Source organism: Chelon labrosus, assembly GCF_963514085.1.
Source record: "Chelon labrosus genome assembly, chromosome: 3".
NCBI lineage: Eukaryota > Metazoa > Chordata > Actinopteri > Mugiliformes > Mugilidae > Chelon > Chelon labrosus.
This window is the reverse complement of record NC_140339.1, coordinates 1111903-1135200: the sequence shown is the minus strand read 5'-3', so window position 1 is coordinate 1135200 and position 23298 is coordinate 1111903. Positions and strand designations below refer to the sequence as shown.

Here is a 23298-nt window from a genome sequence, read left to right as displayed (position 1 = left end):
GTCTGAATGTTGTTAAAAATAATCCGAAAAGTTATCTCAAAAAAGTGAAAAAGTGCAGAGCTGTCTTAGAAGTATATACAAAGTAAAAAGCGAAGCAAAAAGTGAATAAATTAGAGAAAAAAAATTAGGAAAAAGAGAGAACGAGTAAGAGCTGTTGCAAGCAGCTGCCGGCTTCGACCGGCGCCGGAAGCAGGAAGCAGGACAAGTTGACATGTTCAAGTGTGTCTTCCAACAACAGTCACATGTCATATGGACATTACAGAGTTCTTCAGATTCCTGCTGTCCACACTGACTGTGAAGTGGTCTCTTCCTAACACAACTCCACTGTTCAGCTGACACTAATATGAAGCTTCAGCAGTCTGACTGACACTAATCAAAGTTCCTCTTTGAGTTCCTGTCCCTCCACTGCAGCTCAGCAGGAAACACTGTGGAAACACAAAGATACTGACTGGATGTGCTGAAGAACAAGATGAGTTGAAGATCAACTTTACAGTCATTCATCCACACAACAGCACTGTGGATGTTGTCCTCCATCTTGTCTCATTGGAGTCAGACTAGAAGGGGATGTCTCCACAGACAGTATGGACAGAAAGAATGATTAGTGACACCAAGAACTCTGTTAATGTACATGTGAACACTGGACTTGATCTGGTTTGTGATCAGACCCACCACCGATGACTGAGGAGATACCTGCTGATGTTCAGGAACATGATGTTCCTTCATTTAAACTCTTTGAGCTCCTTTTCTATCTGACCGTCCTGACAAGAGAACTCATCTAAACTGGATCTCCATTCTTCAGAAGCCTGAGAAGAAAATAAATGAAAACTTACATGAGAGTCTCCAGTTTACAGTTTGGACTCTCCAGTCCAGCAGACAGATGCTTCACTCCTGAATCCTTCAGGTCGTTGATACTCAGGTCCAGATGTTTCAGATGGGAGGGGTTGGACTTCAGAGCTGAGGCCACGACTTCATAGTGACTCTCTGAGAGTCCACAGTTATGAAGTCTGTCATGAGACAAATAAATAAAATCTGTTATAATGGAAGAAGACATTTCTATGAAGGTGATGTGTTTGATGAGTGGACAGTTGGACACATCCTGTTGGACATGTTGTCTCCACATCAGTGGTTCAGCTCATCTTCTCTGACTGTGTTTGACAGGAAACAATCATTCTCATCATCTCTCTCAGACCTTTGTTTAAATCTTACGGGGTGGCCACAGTTTTTGAGGTACACCGATAAAAAATATATAAAAACGTAGGGATTTTTGTTTCCTTTCAGATGGTGTTGGTTTGATTTGTGTGGGACGTACGGTTTGGACTGTAGGTTCCTCCGAGCGAGGAGTGCGCCGACCAGTTTTAGAATTTTCCCCATGTGTGTGTATGTGGAATTTGAGACCCGTTTTTCGTCCAAAATAAATTTCCCTCCTCGCCTTTCTCAATCGACTGAGGCCACAATTTTCACAGTACGTGCGTGGAAATACACAAAATCGTAGAGGACAAGCGGCTGACGCTCACGATGTGTTGGTTTTCCCGATAGGACTTGTAGTTTTTGATTTCTGAGCATTAGTTGGGACCCCTAATCCTAGGGTCCAGTTGTTTTGGACCTCCCTCTCACTCAGGCAGAGGTGAGAGGCAGAAGGAGACTTCAGCAGCAGCTGGCCCTGGTAGCCATGACAACCGGACCCTAACGAGCTGACACACGCTCACACACGCAGCAGAAGAGGAGCACATTCACACAGACACAGAGTGCCAAAACATTATGACCCCTCAACCCATTACACCAGGACCCATCACCATGACCACCAAGCTAACCCATAGCGGGGCTAGCCGCGAGCTAACCCATAGCGGGGCTAGCCGCGAGCTAACCCATAGCGGGGCAAAGCGCTGCAGCCCAACACGGAGGATAACGGGAGCTTGTCACAGTCATCACCACGCACACTTTAAACTGGACGGCAGCATCATCGGCACAGTCAAACTTTCAGCAGGAATTTTCTATTTTATTTTATTATTTATCTTTTATACTCTACACTTTCTGATATTTGATTTATTTATATATCTGTTCTTTTTGCTGCTCTTTTGTATGCTGTTGTAAACTGCAATTTCCCCATAGCGGGACACATAAAGGTTTTCTTCATTTTAATTTTAATTTTAATGAAAAGGCCTCAGAGGCTGCTTCAGCTAAACTAACTTACTGATGGAGAGAATAATAAGACAGAGAAATAGAAAGAAAAGAGTCAATAACTAGAAGAACAGCTTTAAACAGCTGGAGAACATCTGGGACTAAATACAACTGACTGTGATGTTTGCAGTCAACAAGTGGAACACTGTTTGAAGAAGAATGAGAACGTCTGAAGAACTAAACTACTAATCTCCACTGATTGATTCTGTTAATGATCAGGACTCACCGAGCCTTTCTGCAGTTCCTCACAGCTGGGATCAGTCTCTGTCGTCCCTCATCTGATGTTCTGTACTGATTCAGGTCCAACTCATCCAGAACCTCCTCTGACATCTGCAGCATGTAGGCCAGAGCTGAGCAGTGGATCTCAGAGAGTTCCTTATATGATCTGTTCTCTGACTTCAGGAACTCTTGGATCTCCTGATGAACTGAGAGGTCGTTCATCTCCATCAGACAGTGGAAGATGTTGATGCTTCTGTCAGGAGACATTTTATCAGTGTTCATCTTCTTCAGGTTGTTGATGGTTCTCTGGATGATTTCTGGACTGTTCTCTGTCTGACCCAGCAGACCTCTAAAGAGTCTCCAGTAGGACCCTGTCTGACCCAGCAGACCTCCTAAGAGTCTCTGGTTGGACTCCAGAGAGAGGCCATGAAGGAAGCGAACTAACAGGTCCAGGTGACCATTTTTAATCTCCAGGGATTTAATCATGACTCTGTTCAGAAATTCATCCAGAGGTGAGTTACTGTAGTTTCCTCCCAGGAAGTCCTCCAGCACCTCTGTCTTCCTGTTGGTGTAACAGTGGATCATGTAGACTGCAGCCAGAAACTCCTGAACGCTCAGATGGACGAAGCAGAACACCTTGTCCTGGTACAGTCCTCTCTCCTCTTTAAAGATCTGTGTGAACACTCCTGAGTACACTGAGGCTGCTCTGATATGGATGCCACACTCTGTCAGGTCTGATTCATAGAAGATCAGGTTTCCTTTCAGCAGCTGATCAAAAGCCAGTTTTCCCAGAGACTCAATCATCTTCCTGCTCTCTGGACTCCAGTGTGGATCTGTCTCAGCTCCTCCATCATACTTGACCTTCTTGACTTTGGTCTGAACCACCAGGAAGTGGATGTACATCTCAGTCAGGGTCTTGGGCAGCTCTCCTCCCTCTCTGGTTTCCAACACATCCTCCAGAACTGTAGCAGTGATCCAGCAGAAGACTGGGATGTGACACATGATGTGGAGGCTTCGTGATGTCTTGATGTGGGAGATGATCCTGCTGGCCTGCTCCTCATCTCTGAATCTCTTCCTGAAGTACTCCTCCTTCTGGGGGTCAGTGAACCCTCTGACCTCTGTCACCATGTCAACACACTCAGGAGGGATCTGATTGGCTGCTGCAGGTCGTGTGGTTATCCAGAGGCGAGCAGAGGGAAGCAGTTTCCCCCTGATGAGGTTTGTCAGCAGCACATCCACTGAGGTGGACTCTGTAACATCAGTCAGGATCTCAGTGTTGTGGAAGTCCAGAGGAAGTCGACACTCATCCAGACCGTCAAAGATGAACACAACCTGGAACTCTTCAAAGCTGCAGATTCCTGCTTCTTTGGTTTCAGTAAAGAAGTGATGAACAAGTTCCACCAAGCTGAACTTTCTCTCTTTCAACACATTCAGCTCTCTGAAAGTCAATGGAAATATGAAGAGGATGTCCTGGTTGGCTTTGTCTTCAGCCCAGTCCAGAGTGAACTTCTGTGTTAAGACTGTTTTCCCAATGCCAGCCACTCCCTTTGTCATCACTCTTCTGATTGGTCCATGTCTTCCAGGTGAGGCTTTAAAGAGGTCTTCTTGTCTGATGCTTGTTTCTGGTCTGTGTGGTTTCCTGGATGCTGTTTCAATCTGTCTGACCTCATGTTCATCATTGACCTCTGCAGTCCCTCCCTCTGTGATGTAGAGCTCTGTGTAGATCTCATTCAGAAGGCTTGAGTTTCCTGCTTTAGCAATCCCCTCAAACACACACTGGAACTTCTCCTTCAGAGCAGATTTAACTTTACGTCCACAAACTGCAGCTTCAAGTCCTGAATGAACAAATGAGAAAGAAAGTAAAAAAGAAAAAGTTGAGAAAACGTAAAATATCAAGGCAACACGCTGCAAGAGATTTTTGAGTTTTCTCAACTTTTGCCAGCTGTTGTTGACTTAACTAAGATTTTTAAGTTTTGCCAAGAGTTCTGCCAAGTTGGATCTTCTTGTTCACCTTATTAGGATAATACTGTGGGACTAATAAATAAGTTATTGCTTGAGTGCCATGTATTTTTACTTTCGTCAAACTCAGATATTTTTGTTGAATTAACAAACAGTTCTTCACCTCAGTGTCATGTAGTTCAGCCTTTTTTAAACATAGATATTCTTGTTGAATAAATGTACAATTATTCCTTCAATGACATCATATATTTCTAGATTTACCAAACATATTCTAAACATTTTACCTTTTTAAATCAAGCACAATTGATGTTGCTGTAATTTTACTTGAAAAATACTCAACAGCTTGATAATTAAAAAACAGACTACAGCTGAATGTTATCTGAAATATTTATTCAACTTGTGAACAGATGGAATAACTTAAACATTTATAAAAAACAACAATACATTAGACTATTATTTGCATATGCACATTGAATTTATACTTACACAATAATTTATTTTAACAGTAGACAACACTGGATATGCACCTCTTGGTAACTGCCAAATAATTTCCGAGGCCAAGGAGATTAAAGGGGAACTACAGTTTTTTACAACCTGGACCTTATTTCTGGCATAAAATACGATGGTTTACTCACCCATATAACTTTGGTGTCATTTGTATTCCTTCAGGAGATAATTAAATCAGCCTATATCCATGTAGCGGGAGTGTCCGGGGTACTGGGACGCAGCCTCTAAATAACTCATTAATTTCACCAATGTTTTATTATGATACACTAGTGCTTTTAACTGTTGAGTCTGGAGTTACCTGTTCTCATCATCCAGGGTCTGTAGATTGACCTACAGACCCTGGATGATGAGAACAGGTAACTCCAGACTCAACAGGGAACGAGTTTGGCAGCAGATAATGTGTTATTTAGAGACTGTGTCTCTGTGCTCCAGGTCCCAAACAAGGTCCAGGTTGTAAAAAACAGTAGTTCCCCTTCGTTTTATTATTTTACATAATCAAATCAAATCAAATCAAATTTTATTCATATGGCACTTTTCATACTAAAAGCAACACAAAGTGCCTCACAGAGGCTAAAATCAGCAAAGACAAAACACAGGCTAAAAACACTAAGGACAAGACCCAACCCTCCCACCCCCGTAAAAACACAGAGACACACAGAGACACACACCCACCCACACACACACACACACCCCCCATCCCCCCCACACGTAGAAACACACACACACACACACACACACACACAAAGGCTCACACTCACTGTACACGTTAGAGAGAGACATGGCTGGCACTGAGACCTGGAGCAAGGAGAAAGCCTCCTTTGGGGGCCGACCGCATCGAGAGGGCCTCCAGCCCACGACTATCGGCAGCGCCGCCGTAGAGAGACAGCCCCGACCCGGGTAGACAGGAGGCCCTACACCAAGGTGCAGAGCCCCCCAGCCACCAGGGCCAGAGCCCCCCATAGGACAGCACCCCCGTCAGTAGACCAGAGCAGCTCCCAGTGTGGTAGCCCCCCCCCCCCATGAGGAGACACTGGAGCTAAAGACTGAGGGACTAAAACTGTAAGACAGAATAAAAATGACCAATATAGATAAGATGCCTTCAGCTTGTACATGAAGACATGTAGTTAAAGCAGATCAAGAATCTGATTAAAAGGTAGGGTAATAAAAGAAATCAGTTAAAGCCTGATTGTAAAGGTGGGTCTTGAGCCTCTTTTTAAAAACATCACCAGTCTCTGTGGCCCATAAGGTTTAACAGCAGTGTAACAACACTTTAAACACACATACACAGTCTGTGTAGATGCAAGGCCAGTGTGCACCCTGTCCGTGATGAAGGCCAACATGTTTTAAAATCGTCTCTTGGTTGGCACACGTCAATTTACAGAGTTTGCACTGCATGGATTCCGCCCCTTAAACACAAGAGACACATATAGCATGAAGTCAGTTTTGCTAAAAGCACTTTCACAATAGCCTCTGTAATTTGTAAACATAAAATGAAATGCGTATTTTTTGTAATTAATTAATCGTAATTAACGCGTTTAAGTCTCACCCGTAAACATAGCACGACACAGTTCTATTTCCCCACATATATATATATATATATATATATATATATATTTATATATATTAGGGCCGGGACTCGATTAAAAAAATTAATCTAATTAATTAGAGGCTTTTTAATTAATTAATCGAAATTAATCGCATTTTAATCTCATATAAATATTTGACCTGAGAACAGTGAGAAGTAATTTTTTTCATATGGATTTTTAGTATACCATTGAATAATGACTAAATTTCCCATCCATGGGGCCAACCAAAGCGGTCTCATCAGCTTCTTCTTTCATGTTCACTGTGGTTTGTTGTTGTCTGAAGTAATGAACAGTGTTGCCAACTCCTCAGGAAAGGAAAGTAGCTATTGGCTGTCCTAAAAGTCGCTAGAAGTCGCTAAATGACGTCATCGGCTAATTTGCATAATTTACCTTTTGGATGTAATTGTGATGGACGCTGTATTATTAACGCGCCTCCTTTATCCGGCCTTGGTATTGGCAAAATGACTCTAAAGAGACACTCTGGCACAGTAACTTAAGTTTTTTTTTTTTTTTTTTTTTTTTAGTTTTCTTAAGTTTGGTTTAGTTTCTAGCCTACAAGTCACAGGCACAGAAGAACATGAGCATTTTTTGCCATAACTAGAATATTTTTAACATTTTTTGAACAAACGGTTTTTACTTGACAAAATTAACAATCTAAATGGATTATTATTTTATTATTTATTTTAGTGTGACAGTGAAGAAACATTTACATCCCGCTCTGTAAACCAGGGCGCGATCAGCGGCAGCTTTGCGCATGCGTCATTCGTTTGCAGTCTGGACGCGGTGGCGTGGTTCTCCCTCTCTGCTCTGACCGCTGCTGCGCGGGGGCGGGGCTACTGTGAGACTGACCGCCTGTGAGTGCTTTGGGACGGGAGAGGGGCTCACGGCAGCACCCGCTGCTTGTTGAGGACACTGGTAATGAACGCTAGTTGGTGCTCCAGTATAATCGGTCCGCCGAAACTCATCCAGTGAGAAACGTTCCGCGGTGCAAAAATAAGTGTGATTAAAATGCGTTAAAAAAAATTAACGCGTTATTTTTGTGTAATTAATTAATCTTAATTAACGCGTTAAAGTCCCGGCCCTAATATATATATAACGCATCATATCGGGTACAGAATTCAGAGTATATTTAAACGTATTTAGCATGTTTTTAACACGAAGTCCAACAGATTTCTTTTCCACGATTAGCTAGTTCCAGTCTGCTGCCGTTATGACAGCGTGACGAAGAGACATTCCCCTTCCAGTGATGATGACACTGTTTTTAGCTGACTAACTCCAAAGCTGTCTGTGCCCCACGAAGCCTGACTCTGAGATTTCCCGCCAACATCACGGCGTCAACAAAAAACATCACGTGATGTCCGGAGGAGTGCGACCGGCTACCGTAATAACTGTTGTTCTAGTCTGCGCGCAACATGCTCACTCGCGCTTCCTATCTGGCTACCGTAATAACCGTTGTTCTTAGTCTACACGCAACTTTTTTCCCCTCATTCATAAAACGCTAAATCGGGACATTTTCGAGGACAGCCGGGGACAGGTTATCCAAAACGGAGACTGTCCCCGAAAATCGGGGACGTTTGGTCACCCTATTGTGATAATAAAAATGCAATAACGCCATGAAAGCGTCTGGATGACGGATTAGCCTTTCGAAAAAGTTTAGAAACAGCGGACAAGCAGTAGAAAAGCCAGACTGCGCTAACTTCATTTAAGTGATGAAAGTAAAAACACACTTAGCTTACCTGTTTGAGTAAAGTTGATATCAGCTCCGTATATATCCAATATATCCAATATATCCAACAGTCTTCAAATTCAGTAGAGTCAATGGTGAAAATCCGCGGCGGTTTGCGATCGATTAAACCGGTTCAAACCGGTTCATGTAATGCGCATGCGCACATGAGCAATCGACGGAGTTGGCCCAACTTAACTCAAAAATCTGCTCAAAGACTTACAAATCCTTGTTGTGCTGATTTAAAAATAGTAGTTAAGTCAACAATAAGAAAAAAATGCTGGGCAAGATTTTATGGATTGCTTATTGCAACACCTTATTTCTGAGGCAGTTTAATTTGAAAACTCTAATAAGATCAACAATTGCTAGTTATCATTTTAACAATATGGAGACAGAAAATCTGAGGATCTAAACATTACAGTGTGTCTTTAGTTTTTCTTCATCCATCAGTTTGATTCATTAATACGTAGAGGACCAGATGTTTGCATCATATTAACAGTTAGGAAACATAACCTTCCTCCATTTCCTCTTTCCATCAAGTTAAAGCTGTTAAATCCTCTTACTGCTTGGCAGACAGTCAGCCAGCTCCTCCTGCTTCATTCTCCTCAGGAAGTTCATTGTGATCTTCACAAATAAATCTCTGCTGCTCCTCCTCTGCTCTTCATCCTCACCCTCCAACACCTCCTCATCCTCCCTCTGACCCTCTGAGCATTCTGGGTAATCTGGACTCAGAACCTTCTGGATCTTCTTCAGCTCGTTCTTCACAAAACTGATGATGTTCTCCTCCAGCAGCTGGAACAGAAGGAGAACCTGAACATTTAATTTAAACCTGGAGGAACTCATGATTCATCAGTCAGTCTGAAGGCAGACAGCATGATCTAATGATGATTCAGCCTTTCATCTGTTGTGAGAAGTCAGTTTGTACATGAACAGACCGTAAACATGGAGTCCAGGTCTGGTTGATGTTTCTGTGTAGACTGACCACCAGGAACCTCTGAGCTCTGCTCCAGAACCCTGTGGAGAAAACATCATAGAACATGATTCTGTACATGCCTTATTGAAAGTGATGAGTCAGGTAACTATGTCACCATGTGGGTCTAATTTCAAATCAACGCTGAATTATCTAGTATACCTGGTCATGTTCATACTGATTCAGCACCCTTCAGTAATAAATTCTTACATTAACCAACTTATAAAGGGTAAACACATTCCCAGCATTTATTTTCTGCAGTAGATATTTTTGTCCAGTGGCAGCAGAATTGGTCTATAAAGATGGAGACAGTGTCAGCGCTTGAGATAAAGAGTAGAACAAGGAAGGTGTAGCAAGGTGAAGCAGAAAGGAAGTAAAACTATGTAGAGTATCTCATCTCATCTTAAGTAACAAGTAGTGACTGGTCAAAGGTTGAAGAAGATTTAATGATTGTGAATCCTCTCTTTCTCAGGTGAATGATGGTAGAATATTTGTTCCTGTTTAGGAAATCACAGATGGAGACACCACAGGCCGACAGAGGACTTGTTCCAGGAGAGTGGTGGATGCACAGCTCATGCTGAGGAGGATCTCCTGAGAGATGGAATCCACCATCACATTGTTCAGATAAGAACAGAGATCTCCTTTCTCAACATTCAGAGGAAGAAACATACAACCCAGGTTTATTCATTGTCATTTGATTTTGTTTTTATTTCTCCTGAACCTGAATGTTGAAAGGCCACTGAGTTTCCTAACTTAAAGGAGCAGTGCAAAAGAAAGAACTGAAATAACAAAATAACTATTTTAAATTCCTTTGAACTAAAAGGTTCCCTATGAAAAGAGAACTGTTCTGTGTTTAGTGTTACTTCTTTCTGAAAGACAGCTATTTATTCTGAGTAGATTAAGAAGATCATCTGGGGCCTCATGTACAAAGAGTTTGAATCTGAAGAATCTGTTACCAGGTTTGCTTCCACAATATTTTCCTAGTGTTGTAAACCCTAATATGATGTGGTGGGTAGATAGTGATTACAAAATGGTTGAATTGGTTCTCCTCAAGCCAAAGATTAAAAAGAACAGGGTACTGAGTTTCCTAACTTAAGCACAGATAAACATAAAAACTGAACTGATCTAACAAAGTAATAAAATATACTTTGAAGTCTTTTTTTACTAAAGTGGTCTCCATGTACATACACTATATTACCAAAAGTATTCGCTCACCTGCCTTTACTCATTCTATGAACTGAAGTGCCATCCCATTCCTAACTCATAGAATTCAATATGATGTCGGTCCACCTTTTGCAGCTATTACAGCTTCAACTCTTCTAGGAAGACTGTCCACAAGGTTGAGGAGAGTGTTTATAGGAATTTTTGACCATTCTTCCAAAAGCGCATTGGTGAGGTCACACACTGATGTTGGTCGAGAAGGCCTGGCTCTCAGTCTCAGCTCTAATTCATCCCAAAGGTGTTCTATCGGGTTCAGGTCAGGACTCTGTGCAGGCCAGTCAAGTTCATCCACACCAGACTCTGTCATCCACGTCTTTATGGACCTTGCTTTGTGCACTGGTGCACAGTCATGTTGGAAGAGGAAGGGGCCCGCTCCAAACTGTTCCCACAAGGTTGGGAGCATGGAATTGTCCAAAATGTTTTGGTATCCTGAAGCATTCAATGTTCCTTTCACTGGAACTAAGGGGCCAAGCCCAGCTCCTGAAAAACAACCCCATACCATAATTCCTCCTCCAACAAATTTCACAGTTGGCACAATGCAATCTGAAATGTACCGTTCTCCTGGCAACCTCCAAACCCAGACTCGTCCATCAGATTGCCAGATGGAAAAGCGTGATTCATCACTCCAGAGAACGCGTCTCCACTGCTCTAGAGGCCAGTGGCGGCGTGCTTTACACCATTGCATCCGACGCCTTGCATTGCACTTGGTGATGTGTGGCTTGGCTGCAGCTGCTCGGCCATGGAAACCCATTCCATGAAGCTCTCTGCGTACTGTACTTGGGCTAATCTGAAGGTCACATGAAGTTTGTAGCTCTGTAGCAATTGACTGTGCAGAAAGTCGGCGACCTCTTTGCACTATGCGCTTCAGCATCCGCTGACCCCTCTCCGTCACTTTACGTGGCCTACCACTTCGTGGCTGAGTTGCTGTTTTTCCCAAACGCTTCCATTTTGTTATAATAGAGCTGACAGTTGACTGTGGAATATTTAGGAGCGAGGAAATTTCACGACTGGATTTGTTGCACAAGTGGCATCCTATGACAGTTCCACGCTGGAATTCACTGAGCTCCTGAGAGCGGCCCATTCTTTCACAAATGTCTTGTTTCACAGTCTGCATGCCTGAGTGCTTGAATTTATACACCTGGGGCCAGGCCAAGTGATTAGAACACCTGATTCTGATCATTTGAATGGGTGAGCGAATACTTTTGGTAATATAGTGTAGGTGCTCTAGTGTTTTCATTCCTCTACAACTCTTTGATCATTGAACTTTCTTCATAGTGTGTTATGGAAGTCATTACATTACCTTCTATCAGCAGGTTGTTCATCTTTAAAATTAATATCGCGACGCTGAGACCAATCACTCTTGAAGGAGACACAGCTGTGTTCATGAGAGTCTAGTCTCTGCTGCTGCATCCTGATACAAACAAATGAGTTGAGAGTAGAAAACAGTGAATAATGAGCTCTGACATAGAGAAGAGTTGGTCAGAGATGGTCCTCTCACCTCAGAGCTTCAGTCTGGATCTCATGTTCTCTACACAGAGTGGTTTTAGAGGGAGGGACTCCTGTCTCCTGTCTGTCCTCAGTCTGATCCATCACCTGCTGAGAGAGCTGCACTCAGTCATGACAACAAACGTTACCTCAACAAACACAGGGTTTACATTCATCTCTTTAACACGTCAGAAATACAGTAGAAAGAAGTGAAGCTGCTGAACGTTCTATCAGACTCCGTCACTGTGCTGCTTTCACTTTAGTCTGGAAGGTGATTGTGTTTCTGATAAATCTGTCATGTTTGATCCAATATGTCCAACCAGTTCTGACACTACTTTCATTGTTTAACCACATGAACACGATGTGAACACAGTGACAATCCAACTGTAGCTGGTTCACTCTGAGAACCACTAACAGTAAAACATGCTAATCTTTTTAAACCAATACTTTGAGATAAAACTCTTCTAAAATATCTGAAGGATTAAATAACGTTGTGAGAGAAAACACAGACGTTACTGTCAAGTCAAACACGATGTGACACAAAGTTCATCAGACAGATTTCTCTGCTGGGATTCTCACCTGCAGAACTTGAGGAACTTTCAGTCACGTTCCACCTTCATGTGTGGAGCTGTTGGAGAAAAGAAGACTTTCTTTCAGTAGTCCTGGAGTCTGTGTTCATTTGATCTGAAGTCACATCCTCATAAGTTCAGACTAAAAACATCAGAGTGACGTCAAAAGCAGTCTGACCTGAAAGCCCACATCACAACATGGAGTTCCATCTGTCCACTAGATGGAGCTAACTGACCTTCTAAACTCTGGGACAGTATCACAGTCACATGAACACATTCTAGATCCTCCACTGATGCTGCTGTACACTACAAACACTCTTCAACTAGACTTTAATGAGAGAGAGTAGAGGACAGGAGCTCAGTGCATCATGGGAAGTCTCCCAGCAGCCTGGACCTATAGCAGCACAACTAAGGTGATGGTTCAGGGTCACCTGTTACAGGAACCTTCAAAGTAGAGAGAATGTCTGATTATGTTACAGGCCTCAAGACGAATCACCTGTTCACACAAGATATATATATATATATATATATATATATATATATTTATACAGTATATATTAGGGCTGCAGCTATCGATTCTTTTTGTAATCGATTAATCTAGCACTTTATCGATCGATTAATCGATTAATCGGATATTTTTTTTACGTTTTTAAACAACCAAAACAAATGATGCATAACGAAAATTATGTGGCTGTAAAATGATCAAGCATTTGCCTTTTATTTCTCAAAAAAACAGAGAACTCCAACTCCAACATTTGGCTCCAAAACTAAGCCCATGTATTGCAATTTACCCATTAAAAGTGCCAGTGCCAACAATTACATAACAATACAGTTAAGCAAACTTACTGTAAAACAAAAAGCAATTTAATTTATTAATATGCACAACAAGTTTCATGTTGTAATCTAGCCCTGACATCAAAGTAAATATCCGTTTTATGTAGATTTCTACACCTGCAGCATTTACCATTAGGCTACTAACAAATAATACATAATTTCTGGGGTGAGCCTATTTGCTATGGTAACCTAGCAACCTGTGTGTTTTTTTGTGAACGCGTGCTGTGCGTGAGGAAGAGTGAGAGAGATGAGGGTGCAGAGAATTTAGTAACGTCAATGATTCTGATAAGCTCAGGCCGGTCGCGTTCGCCTCGCGGCCGCTCAATTTATGATAATAGGGGAGTATATGGGAGTATTTGGCCTATTCGCGGAGAATTTATTAACGTCAATGATTCTAATAAGCTCAGGCCAGTCGCGTTCGCCTCGCGGCCGCTCAATTTGTGATCCGCTGCGTAAATCCTTCGGCTGGCCCGGTCGTCCCGATTGCCACTCCGCCCCTGAAGCTAAACATCATATCTAGTCAAACCGCATCATGACATCGCTACATACAGTATGCGATTAAAATCAGCGAACATTAATGTATAGGTTTAGGTTACGTTACCTTGTTTCAGCGACGCTTGGTGAAACAGCATGTGGATGTTTTCTGTTTAGATGCTGGATCATTTGAGCTTGTCCTGCTGTGATACGCCAGGTCTACTTTGCAGTATCTGCACTTTGTTCTCTTCCTTTTTTAGAATGTAATGATCCCAAACTTTAGACATTTTTTGCCGTTTATGGGCATACTCTCCGCCATCGCGCCAACTAAATTCAAAATGTATCACGCGCTAGTGGTGTGCTTGCATAGGTGCTTCCAAAACAACGGTCCGTGTGGAACAATCAGATCCCTGCGCGTATAGTGCGCGTCATAGGAATTTAACGAGGCTTCGAGGCAGAGTTTTTGCCTCGACCAATTTTTGTAATCGAGTTAATCGAGTAACTCGACGAATCGTTTCAGCCCTAGTATATATATAAAACAGCTGGATAGTCGAGCGATTAGGAACGTGGACTACCACACGGGAGGGCAGGGTTGAGGGCAAAATGTCAGTGAGGGCAAAAACACAACTGCATCCAGTGAGGATCCTTAATGTATCAGGCCTACCTCAGGAACATGAGAGTACAGACAAATGATAGAGTCACACCGGCTCGGACGTCGCCCGGGTCAACAAGGTCCGCGTCAGGTGCTAGGGAACCAGGGCAACCTGATGAGAAATGGGCTACTGGAACAAGACATAGATGGACAAGGGCGGAAAACACGGAACTGTTGGAATGCTACTATACGAGCAACCCTAGAGAGAAGGGATACATGCAGCAAATGTGGGACCAATGGTCACTTCGAAACCCACAATCAAGGCTAACAACGAAACAGCTGTTAGCCCAGTGTTCCAACATCTGCAATCGAAAACTCCTATCACAACTAGAGATTGATGAGATACAACAACAATGCTACGGCAAGGGGGCGCCAGGACGACAGGTCAGCGGGGGGATGTCACCATCACCCCCACAATCAGAGATTGGGTACCAAATGAATGAATGCTGCACTAACAACAATCCCTACGGGAACCATCACTGAGACCAATAAGCTGATACACAGTACAGCAACAGTAATCCCAGAAATGCTTGGCTACAAGATGGGCTCAGACCATAACAGGCAGCACCCACCATGGAGAATACGGTTAGAGGCCAAGATAAGGGCAACACGGAGAGAAGTTAGCCAGCTAACAGAACTGCAGAAAGGCAACATGGTGAATAAAGGGGCACCCAGGAAGTACACCAAGCTCTCCATACCTGAAGCACTCGAAACTGCCAAACAGAGACTAACAGCGCTGGCCACCCGGTTGAAGAGATACACCAAGGAGGCAGAGGCCAGGAGAATAAACAAGCTGTTCTCCACTGAACCAGCCAAGGTGTATTCTCAGTGGCAGGGAGGAAATAACAACCGGTCAGACCCACCAAGAGCTGAGGTGGAAGAATACTGGAAGGGTACAGTTGAGGCCGAAATTATTAGCCCCCCTATGAAATTAAATTTTTTTTCAAAATTTCCCCAAGTGCTTTTTTAGTAGAGCATGGAATTTTCAACATAGCATTTCTAAACGTACTAGTTTTCTTTAGAAATCATAAATTACTTCAATTTGCACACAATAACAGAATTGTTCAAAAAAATAAAAAATTACCACGGTCAATATTATTAGCCCCCTTAAGAACTGACCATTTTATTTAGCCATAGCACAAACCACTGTTGTGCAGTGATGTGCTGTGGCTTTGTAATGCTCAAAGCTTGTAAAATCAAGTTAAAATTAAGAGTTATCTCCCAATTTACACACAATATAAATCCTCCAGTAAGGGTTTTGGCTGGCACTTGAGGAAGCATCATGCCAAAAACAAAAGAAATCAGTTTAGACTTGCGAAAGAGAATTGTTGATGCTCACAAAGCAGGAGAAGGATACACAAAGTTATCACAGCGTTTCCAAGTGTCAAGAAGTGGAGTGAGAACCATCATCAAGAAATTAAAAGAGAGCCACATTGTACGGAACAAGCCTGGCAGAGGTAGGAAGCGAAGTATTTCAAAGACCCTGGAAAGAAAGATGTGTCTAAAGACCCCAGAACAACCGCCAAGACACTAGGGAATGACTTAACCTTGTCGGGAATTGTAGTCTCAAAGAAGACAATCACTAGAGTTCTGCACAGGAATGGACTGGGAGGTTGCAGACCAAGAAAAACTCCACTTCTGCAGAAGAGACCTTAAAGGCAGACTGAAGTATGCTAAGGACAACCTGGACAAAGATGATGCATACTGGAAGCATGTCCTTTGGTCATATGAGACGAAACGAGAGGTCTTTGGCCACAGAACATTGCTTATGTTTGGAGAAAGAAGGGTGAGGCGTATAACCAACAGAACACCATCCCCACAGTGAAACACGGTGGAAGGAGTATTATGCTGTGGGGATGCTTTAGTGCATCTGGAACTGGGAATCTGGTCAAGGTGGAAGGAATCATGCAGAAAGAAGGATATGTGAAGAGTTTTAAAGAAAATGCCAAGCAGTCAGCAGCAAAACTGGGTCTGGGTCATCGCTTTGTCTTCCAACACGACAACGACCCAAAACACACGTCACTCCTGGTGAAGAACTACCTCCAGAAGACCAAAGTGAATGTTATTGAATGGCCTGGACAGAAAATCCGTAGAAAATCTGTGGGGTGAATTAAAGACCAAGGTCCATGCCAGAATGCCATCAAATCTGGAAGAGCTTCAGAGATTTGCCAAAGAAGAATGGGGTGGTATTCCTCAGGAGACGTGTCAGGGACTTGTTGAAAACTACAACAAACAACTACAGGCTGTTATCCAGCAAAAAGGATATGCAATTGACAATTAACATCAGGGGGGCTAATAATTTTGACCCTGGTCATTTTTGTTTTTTGTGAAATCATTTAATTTCTGTGTGGAAAGTAAAATAATGTAAGCATCCAAAATAAAAGGCGGATGTTTGAAAGACGTGTGTTAAAAATTCTTTGCTCTGTTTAACAGCACTTGGGAAATATTTTCAAAAGAATCAAATTTCCATAGGGGGGCTAATAATTTCAGCCTCAACTGTATATGGGAAAAAGAGGCATCACACAACCCAGATGCCCAATGGCTAGTGGACCTAAGAGCAGACCACAGCAACCTCCCAGAACAAGAACCAGTAACCATCTCAATGGCAGACAGCGGGCAGTGTCAAAGATGAAGACAAGGTCGCTGGACATGCCTACTGGCTGAAGAAGCTAACAGCATTCCATGAACGCCTAGCAGCACAGATGAACCAGCTGCTAAGGGATGGGTCCCACCCAGAGTGGCTAACCCAGGGCAGGATGGTCCCAATCCTGAAGGACCCTCAGAAGGGGCCCATCCCATCCAACTACCAGCCAATAACCTGTCTCTCCACAACATGGAAAGCCCTGTCAGGCATAATAGCGGCTAAGATGAGTAAGCACGTAGCTCAATACATGAGCGGGTAGCAACACCAGAGGAGCCAAGCACCAGTTACTGGTCGATAGAGCAGTCGTCCGAGACTGTAAGAGCAGACAGACCAACCTGTGCACCGCCTGGATCGACTACAAGAAAGCTTACGACTCAATGCCACACACATGAATACTGGAATGTCTGGAACTGTATAAGATCAACAGGAACCTAAAGGCCTTCATCCAGAACTCGATGGGAATGTGGAAGACAACCCTAGAGGCCAACTCGAAGCCAATTGCCCAAGTCAACATCAAATGCGGCATATACCAAGGAGATTCACTATCACCACTGCTGTTCTGCATAGGCCTGAATCCCCTCTGTCAGATCATCACAAAGAGTGGTTACGGGTACCAATTCCGAAGTGGAGCAACAATCAGCCACCTGCTCTACATGGATGACATCAAGCTGTACGCCAGGAATGAGCGAGAAATCGACTCACTGATCCACGCCACCAGGATCTACAGCAACGACATAGGGATGTCATTCGGATTGGACAAGTGTGGCCGGATGGTCTCAAAGAGAGGCAAGATGATCAGACTGAAGGGGTCGACCTACCAGAGGGCAACATAGGTGATATCCAAGACAGCTACAAGTACCTTGGTATCCCACAGGCTAATGGAAACCATGAGGAGGCCGCAAGGAAGTCAACCACAACCAAATACCTCCAGAGAGTGAGGCAGGTCGTGAAAAGTCAGCTGAATGGCAGGAACAAGATCCAAGCCATCAACATGTACGCAATACCAGTCATCAGATACCCCGCTGGGATCATAAGCTGGCCAAAGAAGGAGATAGAAGCCACAGACATCAAGACAAGAAAGCTCCTCACCATGCACGGAGGGTTTCACCCCAAATCCAGCACCCTGAGACTGTACACTAAGCGGAAGGAGGGAGGTCGAGGACTAGTGAGCATCAAGGCCACTATCCAGGATGACACAAAGGATGAACTGCTAAGTGAATGTCTCAGGCAACTGAAATCCGATAAGAGGGCAGAGGAAGAGGAGCAGACCACCTGGAGGGACAAGCCCTTACACGGCATGTACCACCGCCAAATTGAAGAAGTGGCTGATATCGAGAAGATCTACCAATGGCTGGAAAAGACTGGACTCAGAGACAGTACAGAGGCACTGATCATGGCAGCACAAGAACAGGCCCTAGGTACAAGAGCCATAGAGGCCAAGATCTGCAAGAGTAGATCAGATCCAAGGTGCAGACTATGCAAAGATGCCCCTGAAACAGTCCAGCACATAATAGCAGGGTGTAAGATGGTAGCCGGGACAGCGTACATGGAGAGACACAACCAAGTGGCAGGAATAGTGTACAGGAACATCTGTACCCAGTATGGAATAGAAGTACCCAAATCCCAATGGGCCGCACCACAGAAGGTGGCTGAGAACAACAGGGCCAAGGTGCTGTGGGACTTCAGCTTCCAGACTGACAAACAGGTCCTGGCTAACCAACCGGACATAGTGGTGGTAGACAAAGAGCAGAAGAAGGCGGTGGTGATAGATGTGGCGATACCAGCAGACGCCAACATCAGAAAGAAGGAATATGAAAAGGTTGAAAAGTACCAAGGGTTGAAAGAACAGCTGGAGCAGATGTGGAAGGTCAAGGTGAGCGCGGTCCCCGTGGTAGTAGGAGCACTTGGGGCAGTGACCCCCAAACTGGGGGAGTGGCTCCAACAGATCCCAGGAACAACATCAGAAGCCTCAGTCCAGAAGAGCGCAGTCCTAGGAACAGCTAAGATACTGCGCAGAACCCTCAAACTCCCAGGCCTCTGGTAGAGGACCCGAGCTTGAGGATGACACAGATACCACCCGAAAAGGGTGAGAGGGACATTTTTTTTTTAATATATATATATATATATATATATATACAGTCCCTGACAAAAGTCTTGTCACTTATCCATTTTGTAGAAACAACAGTTTATAACCTGACTCTTAATTAATCCATTGGTTTTAGAAATGGCTCATATGAAAGCTAAAACCCTCCCAAATTATGTTTGATATACTAAAATAAATTTGCTTCACTGAAGAAAGATTGATCATTTAATGAACACAGAAAGGTCAGATTTTGGCAAGACAAAAGTCTTGTCGCTTGGGTACAAGTTGACCCTAAGTGCCCCTCAAATATATGTATTATCAATTTGTTTTACAAGCAATGGCTAATTACAATCCCAACAGCTTTTGAAATAATGTTTTGGTGCCAAACAAAACTGCTGAAAAGCATTCTAACGTTCACAGCTTGGTAAAGCCCACTGAGTCAGTTTTTGCAAAGACAAAAGTCTTGTCGATTGTCATATGATGCACCCAATCCTAGATTACAGCCTCAAAGAATAAGAAAAAGATTTGAAGAGACTGGAGATGTTTTTGACAAGCCCAGGTCCGGCAGACCCCGCAAGACAACTGCTCGGGAGGACCGTTTGTTGGCTCGAAAATCCAAGGCCAGCCCCTTTTCCACTGCAGCAGAGCTCCACCAGGCCTTGTCACCTCAAGTCCCCGTGTCAACCAGAACAGTGTGTAGAATTCTGTCTCGAAATGGCCTCCATGGTAGAATCAGTGCCCAGAAACCAGCACTAAACAAAAGGCAATTAAAAAAACGTGTGGCATTTGCCAAGGCCCACAGCCTGCTAAAAGGATGGACGCTGGAAAAGTGGCAGAAGGTGGATTTCTCAGATGAATCTTCGGTTGAATTACATCACAGCTGCCGCAAATATTGCAGGAGACCTACTGGAGCTCGCATGGATCCGAGATTCACCCAGAAAACAGTTAAATTTGGTGGCGGAAAAATCATGGTCTGGGGTTACATCCAGTATGGGGGTGTGCGAGAGATTTGCAGGGTGGAAGGCAATATCAATAGCGTAAAATATCAAGAAGTATTAGCTACCTCTTACATTCCCAACCATAAAAGGGGTCAAATTTTGCAGCAGGATGGTGCTCCATCGCATACTTCCATCTCTACATCAAAATTCCTCAAGGCGAAGAAGATCAAGGTGCTCCAGGACTGGCCAGCCCAGTCACCAGACATGAACATCATTGAGCATGTCTGGGGAAGAATGAAAGAGGAAGCATGGAAGACGAAACCAAAGCATCTTGATGAACCCTGGGAGGCATGTAAGACTGCTTTCTTTGCTATTCCTGATGACTTCATCAATAAATTGTATGAATCATTGTCGAACCGCATGGATGCAGTCCTTCAAGCTCATGGAAGTCATACAAGATATTAAATATGGATCTCACAGCACCAGTACTTCATTCACTGATGTTATGCATCATATTTTTGTATTTGAAGTAAATGATTTGTTCAATTTTCACATTACTTTCTGTAGGCGACAAAACTTTTGTCTTGCCAAAATCTGACCTTTCTGTGTTCATTAAATGATCAATCTTTCTTCAGTGAAGCAAATTTATTTTAGTATATCAAACATAATTTGGGAGGGTTTTAGCTTTCATATGAGCCATTTCTAAAACCAATGGATTAATTAAAAGTCAGGTTATAAACTGTTGTTTCTACAAAATGGATAAGTGACAAGACTTTTGTCAGGGACTGTATACATATATACACATATACATATATATTATGGCATGCCGTTCAGGAAATTAATCTTTGAATATATTGAATGAAACTTGAATATATGGAGTGAAACTTTGAATATATTGAATGAAAGTTGACTGACGTCAGACTTCACGGCAGTGCCTGCGGCCATCTTGTTTAGCGTGTGGCTGCTGCAGCAAAAAGTGACAACGAGTCAGGCCGCTCGCAATCTCGTTGCGACAATATTAAACAATGAGGACATGATAAACACACCGGCGAATGCGTGTACGGGCCAAAATCCTCCCGATACCCCTGCCCAATACCCTGCCCATTCTTCTAACGAAGAAGTTCGCTCCTTTTTAACCGTGGCAGAACTATTAACGGAACACTCTGCTGTGTGTAGAGGTCTGTATGTAGGTCAGTATGGTTAGCTTGATATAGTTTTCAGGTGATTTAATGAAGGTAAAACACAGTGAATGGCCGTGCGTAACGGCACTGCGCTCTGACGCGGCTCTTCTCCGGGACTGGAGAAGCTGCTGCGGCTACAGGGATTTCATGAACTGAAAGAGAAGCTCTTCATATATTGTTTAGATGCAAAAAGAATCACCCACATTCATAGACCAATGCAGGCTGAATATTTAGTTTAGTATTGAACGTATTTGATGATCGGCGACACATTGTCAGCTTTGGGCACGTTACTCACACAGGGGACTGCAAAAAGGAGCGAACTTCTTAGAAGAACGGGCAGGGTATTGGTCAGGGGTATCAGGAGGATTTTGGCTGACGTCAGCCAACTTTCATTCCATATATTCAAAGTTAATTCAATATATTCAAAGATTAATTTCCTGAATGGCATGCCATAATATGTATGTATATATGTATGTATATATATATATATATATACATATATACATATATATATATATATATGAGAGGCAGGAGTCATCAGCTGTGTTCCTCATAGCAGCTTGTTAACTGTCCTTATTAAACAGAACTCACCATTCTTCTTCATGTGATCAGTTTCTCTATTTCTTATGTCATTCTCTTAACATGCTTCATGCTTCACCACAAACTAAATGATAACTGCTCATATATTCCCACAACATAATGAAAACACAAAACATGTTTGAGTCCTTAAAGTCACATTTCTAATCAGCTAAATCCTGTTCTACTCGTGCTTTTAACACCTTTAACTTCTATTGTGTAGCTTCTACTATGCTACTGCCTGTTTGAACTTTTCAACACGTCTTTCATATAGAAACAATAATGTAAAGCACATATCAACATCCCCTTTAACCTGGATGAGTATGAGCATTCACATTCACACATTCACCCACTCTCACCCAACTCACCCAGCTAGACTTCATCCTTAACTTGGTAATCGTTGTCTCTCCCATACAATGAAATGAAAATAAATGCCCAGGAGCCACAGAACAAACATGGACAGACCGCCATGTTCTACTGTTGTTCTCTAAGAGAGAAAGTGAAACTTGTTCCATTGTGTCTGTCACAGTTTACAACCTAGTTCCTCCATCAACAGACTTCACTCATATATCCAAAAGAGTTTGAACAGTCCTTAGACATGATTTGTGCTCATCTGACTCACTTTACTAACCTGTTTACTGGTCATGTGACGAGACGTGTCGAGGCTTTGAAGCGTGTTCTGAACAGGTGGCAACATCCGGGTCTGAAGATTGAAGCCAATGCGGAAGTGTAATAAACTGCAGTTCATGGAGTGACCGCTAGAGGCTCCAACAGGGAGCAGATCCCCATAGACCCCCATGTTAAAATGCCCAACTTTACAGCAATATTAAACATGTTTACAGCCTGGTACAAGAAACGGTTTTAGTCTCAATGTCTTATTTCACTATTCATGACAACTGTACGGGGGTGAAGTTTTTTCTAACGCGTTCGTTTATTTTTATTAAGGTTTAAAATTCTGCATAATTAAGGGAATGAATTAGCCTTCAGGTATTTCATTAGCTGTGATGTTAACGGGAGCACATTGTTGGTTGTCACAGTTATTAAACCGACTTGTATAGAAATCAATAAGTAATATAGAAGTGTTGATGATACCTTTAAACCTAATGCCTCTGTATGAGGTTGGTAAAAATAGTTCACCTCATAAATTAGCTAACATGCATGTAATGTTAATCTTGAACTTGCTTTTGACAATAGAACGAATAGCTTCAAATCATTAAGAAGTGGTGACCTGTGTGCAATATGATTTGTGTAACTTCAAATGATTAATGACACCTGAACAGGCCTTTGTTGCTACAGATGTCATACACAGGTTCTCCAGTGTTGGATCTGTCATATTTATATTTTTTATCCTTTTTAGTTTCTTATATGTTTGTCCAGTGTTCCTGGCCTGCACCAGACAGACCATGGTATTTCTTTCTGCCACTGTTATTAACCAGTTACCTTTTTCTTCTGTAGGACACTCTGGGAGAGATAAATCTGGAACAAACAACACTAACAAC

General features: G+C 42.9%; 1 protein-coding gene across 4 annotated transcripts in view; it reads right to left on the bottom strand.

Annotated features, from left to right (window-relative positions):
* LOC311485576 (protein NLRC3-like) overlaps positions 1 to 23179 on the bottom strand; it is a 28854-nt gene extending 5675 nt beyond the window's left edge. Inside the window, exons 1-8 of one of the 4 annotated variants that reach the window (XM_084541094.1) lie at positions 22431 to 23179; positions 12428 to 12476; positions 11862 to 11959; positions 11664 to 11774; positions 9108 to 9186; positions 8736 to 8964; positions 2405 to 4232; positions 831 to 1004 (exon numbers count right to left, since the gene is read on the bottom strand). In XM_084541094.1, the coding sequence (XP_084397220.1) occupies positions 831 to 1004; positions 2405 to 4232; positions 8736 to 8964; positions 9108 to 9186; positions 11664 to 11774; positions 11862 to 11953 (2513 nt within the window). In that variant the 5' untranslated portion in view covers positions 11954 to 11959; positions 12428 to 12476; positions 22431 to 23179. The other 3 variants (XM_084541095.1, XM_084541097.1, XM_084541096.1) reach the window with 3 other exon arrangements.
* Positions 23180 to 23298: the final 119 nt, after the last annotated feature.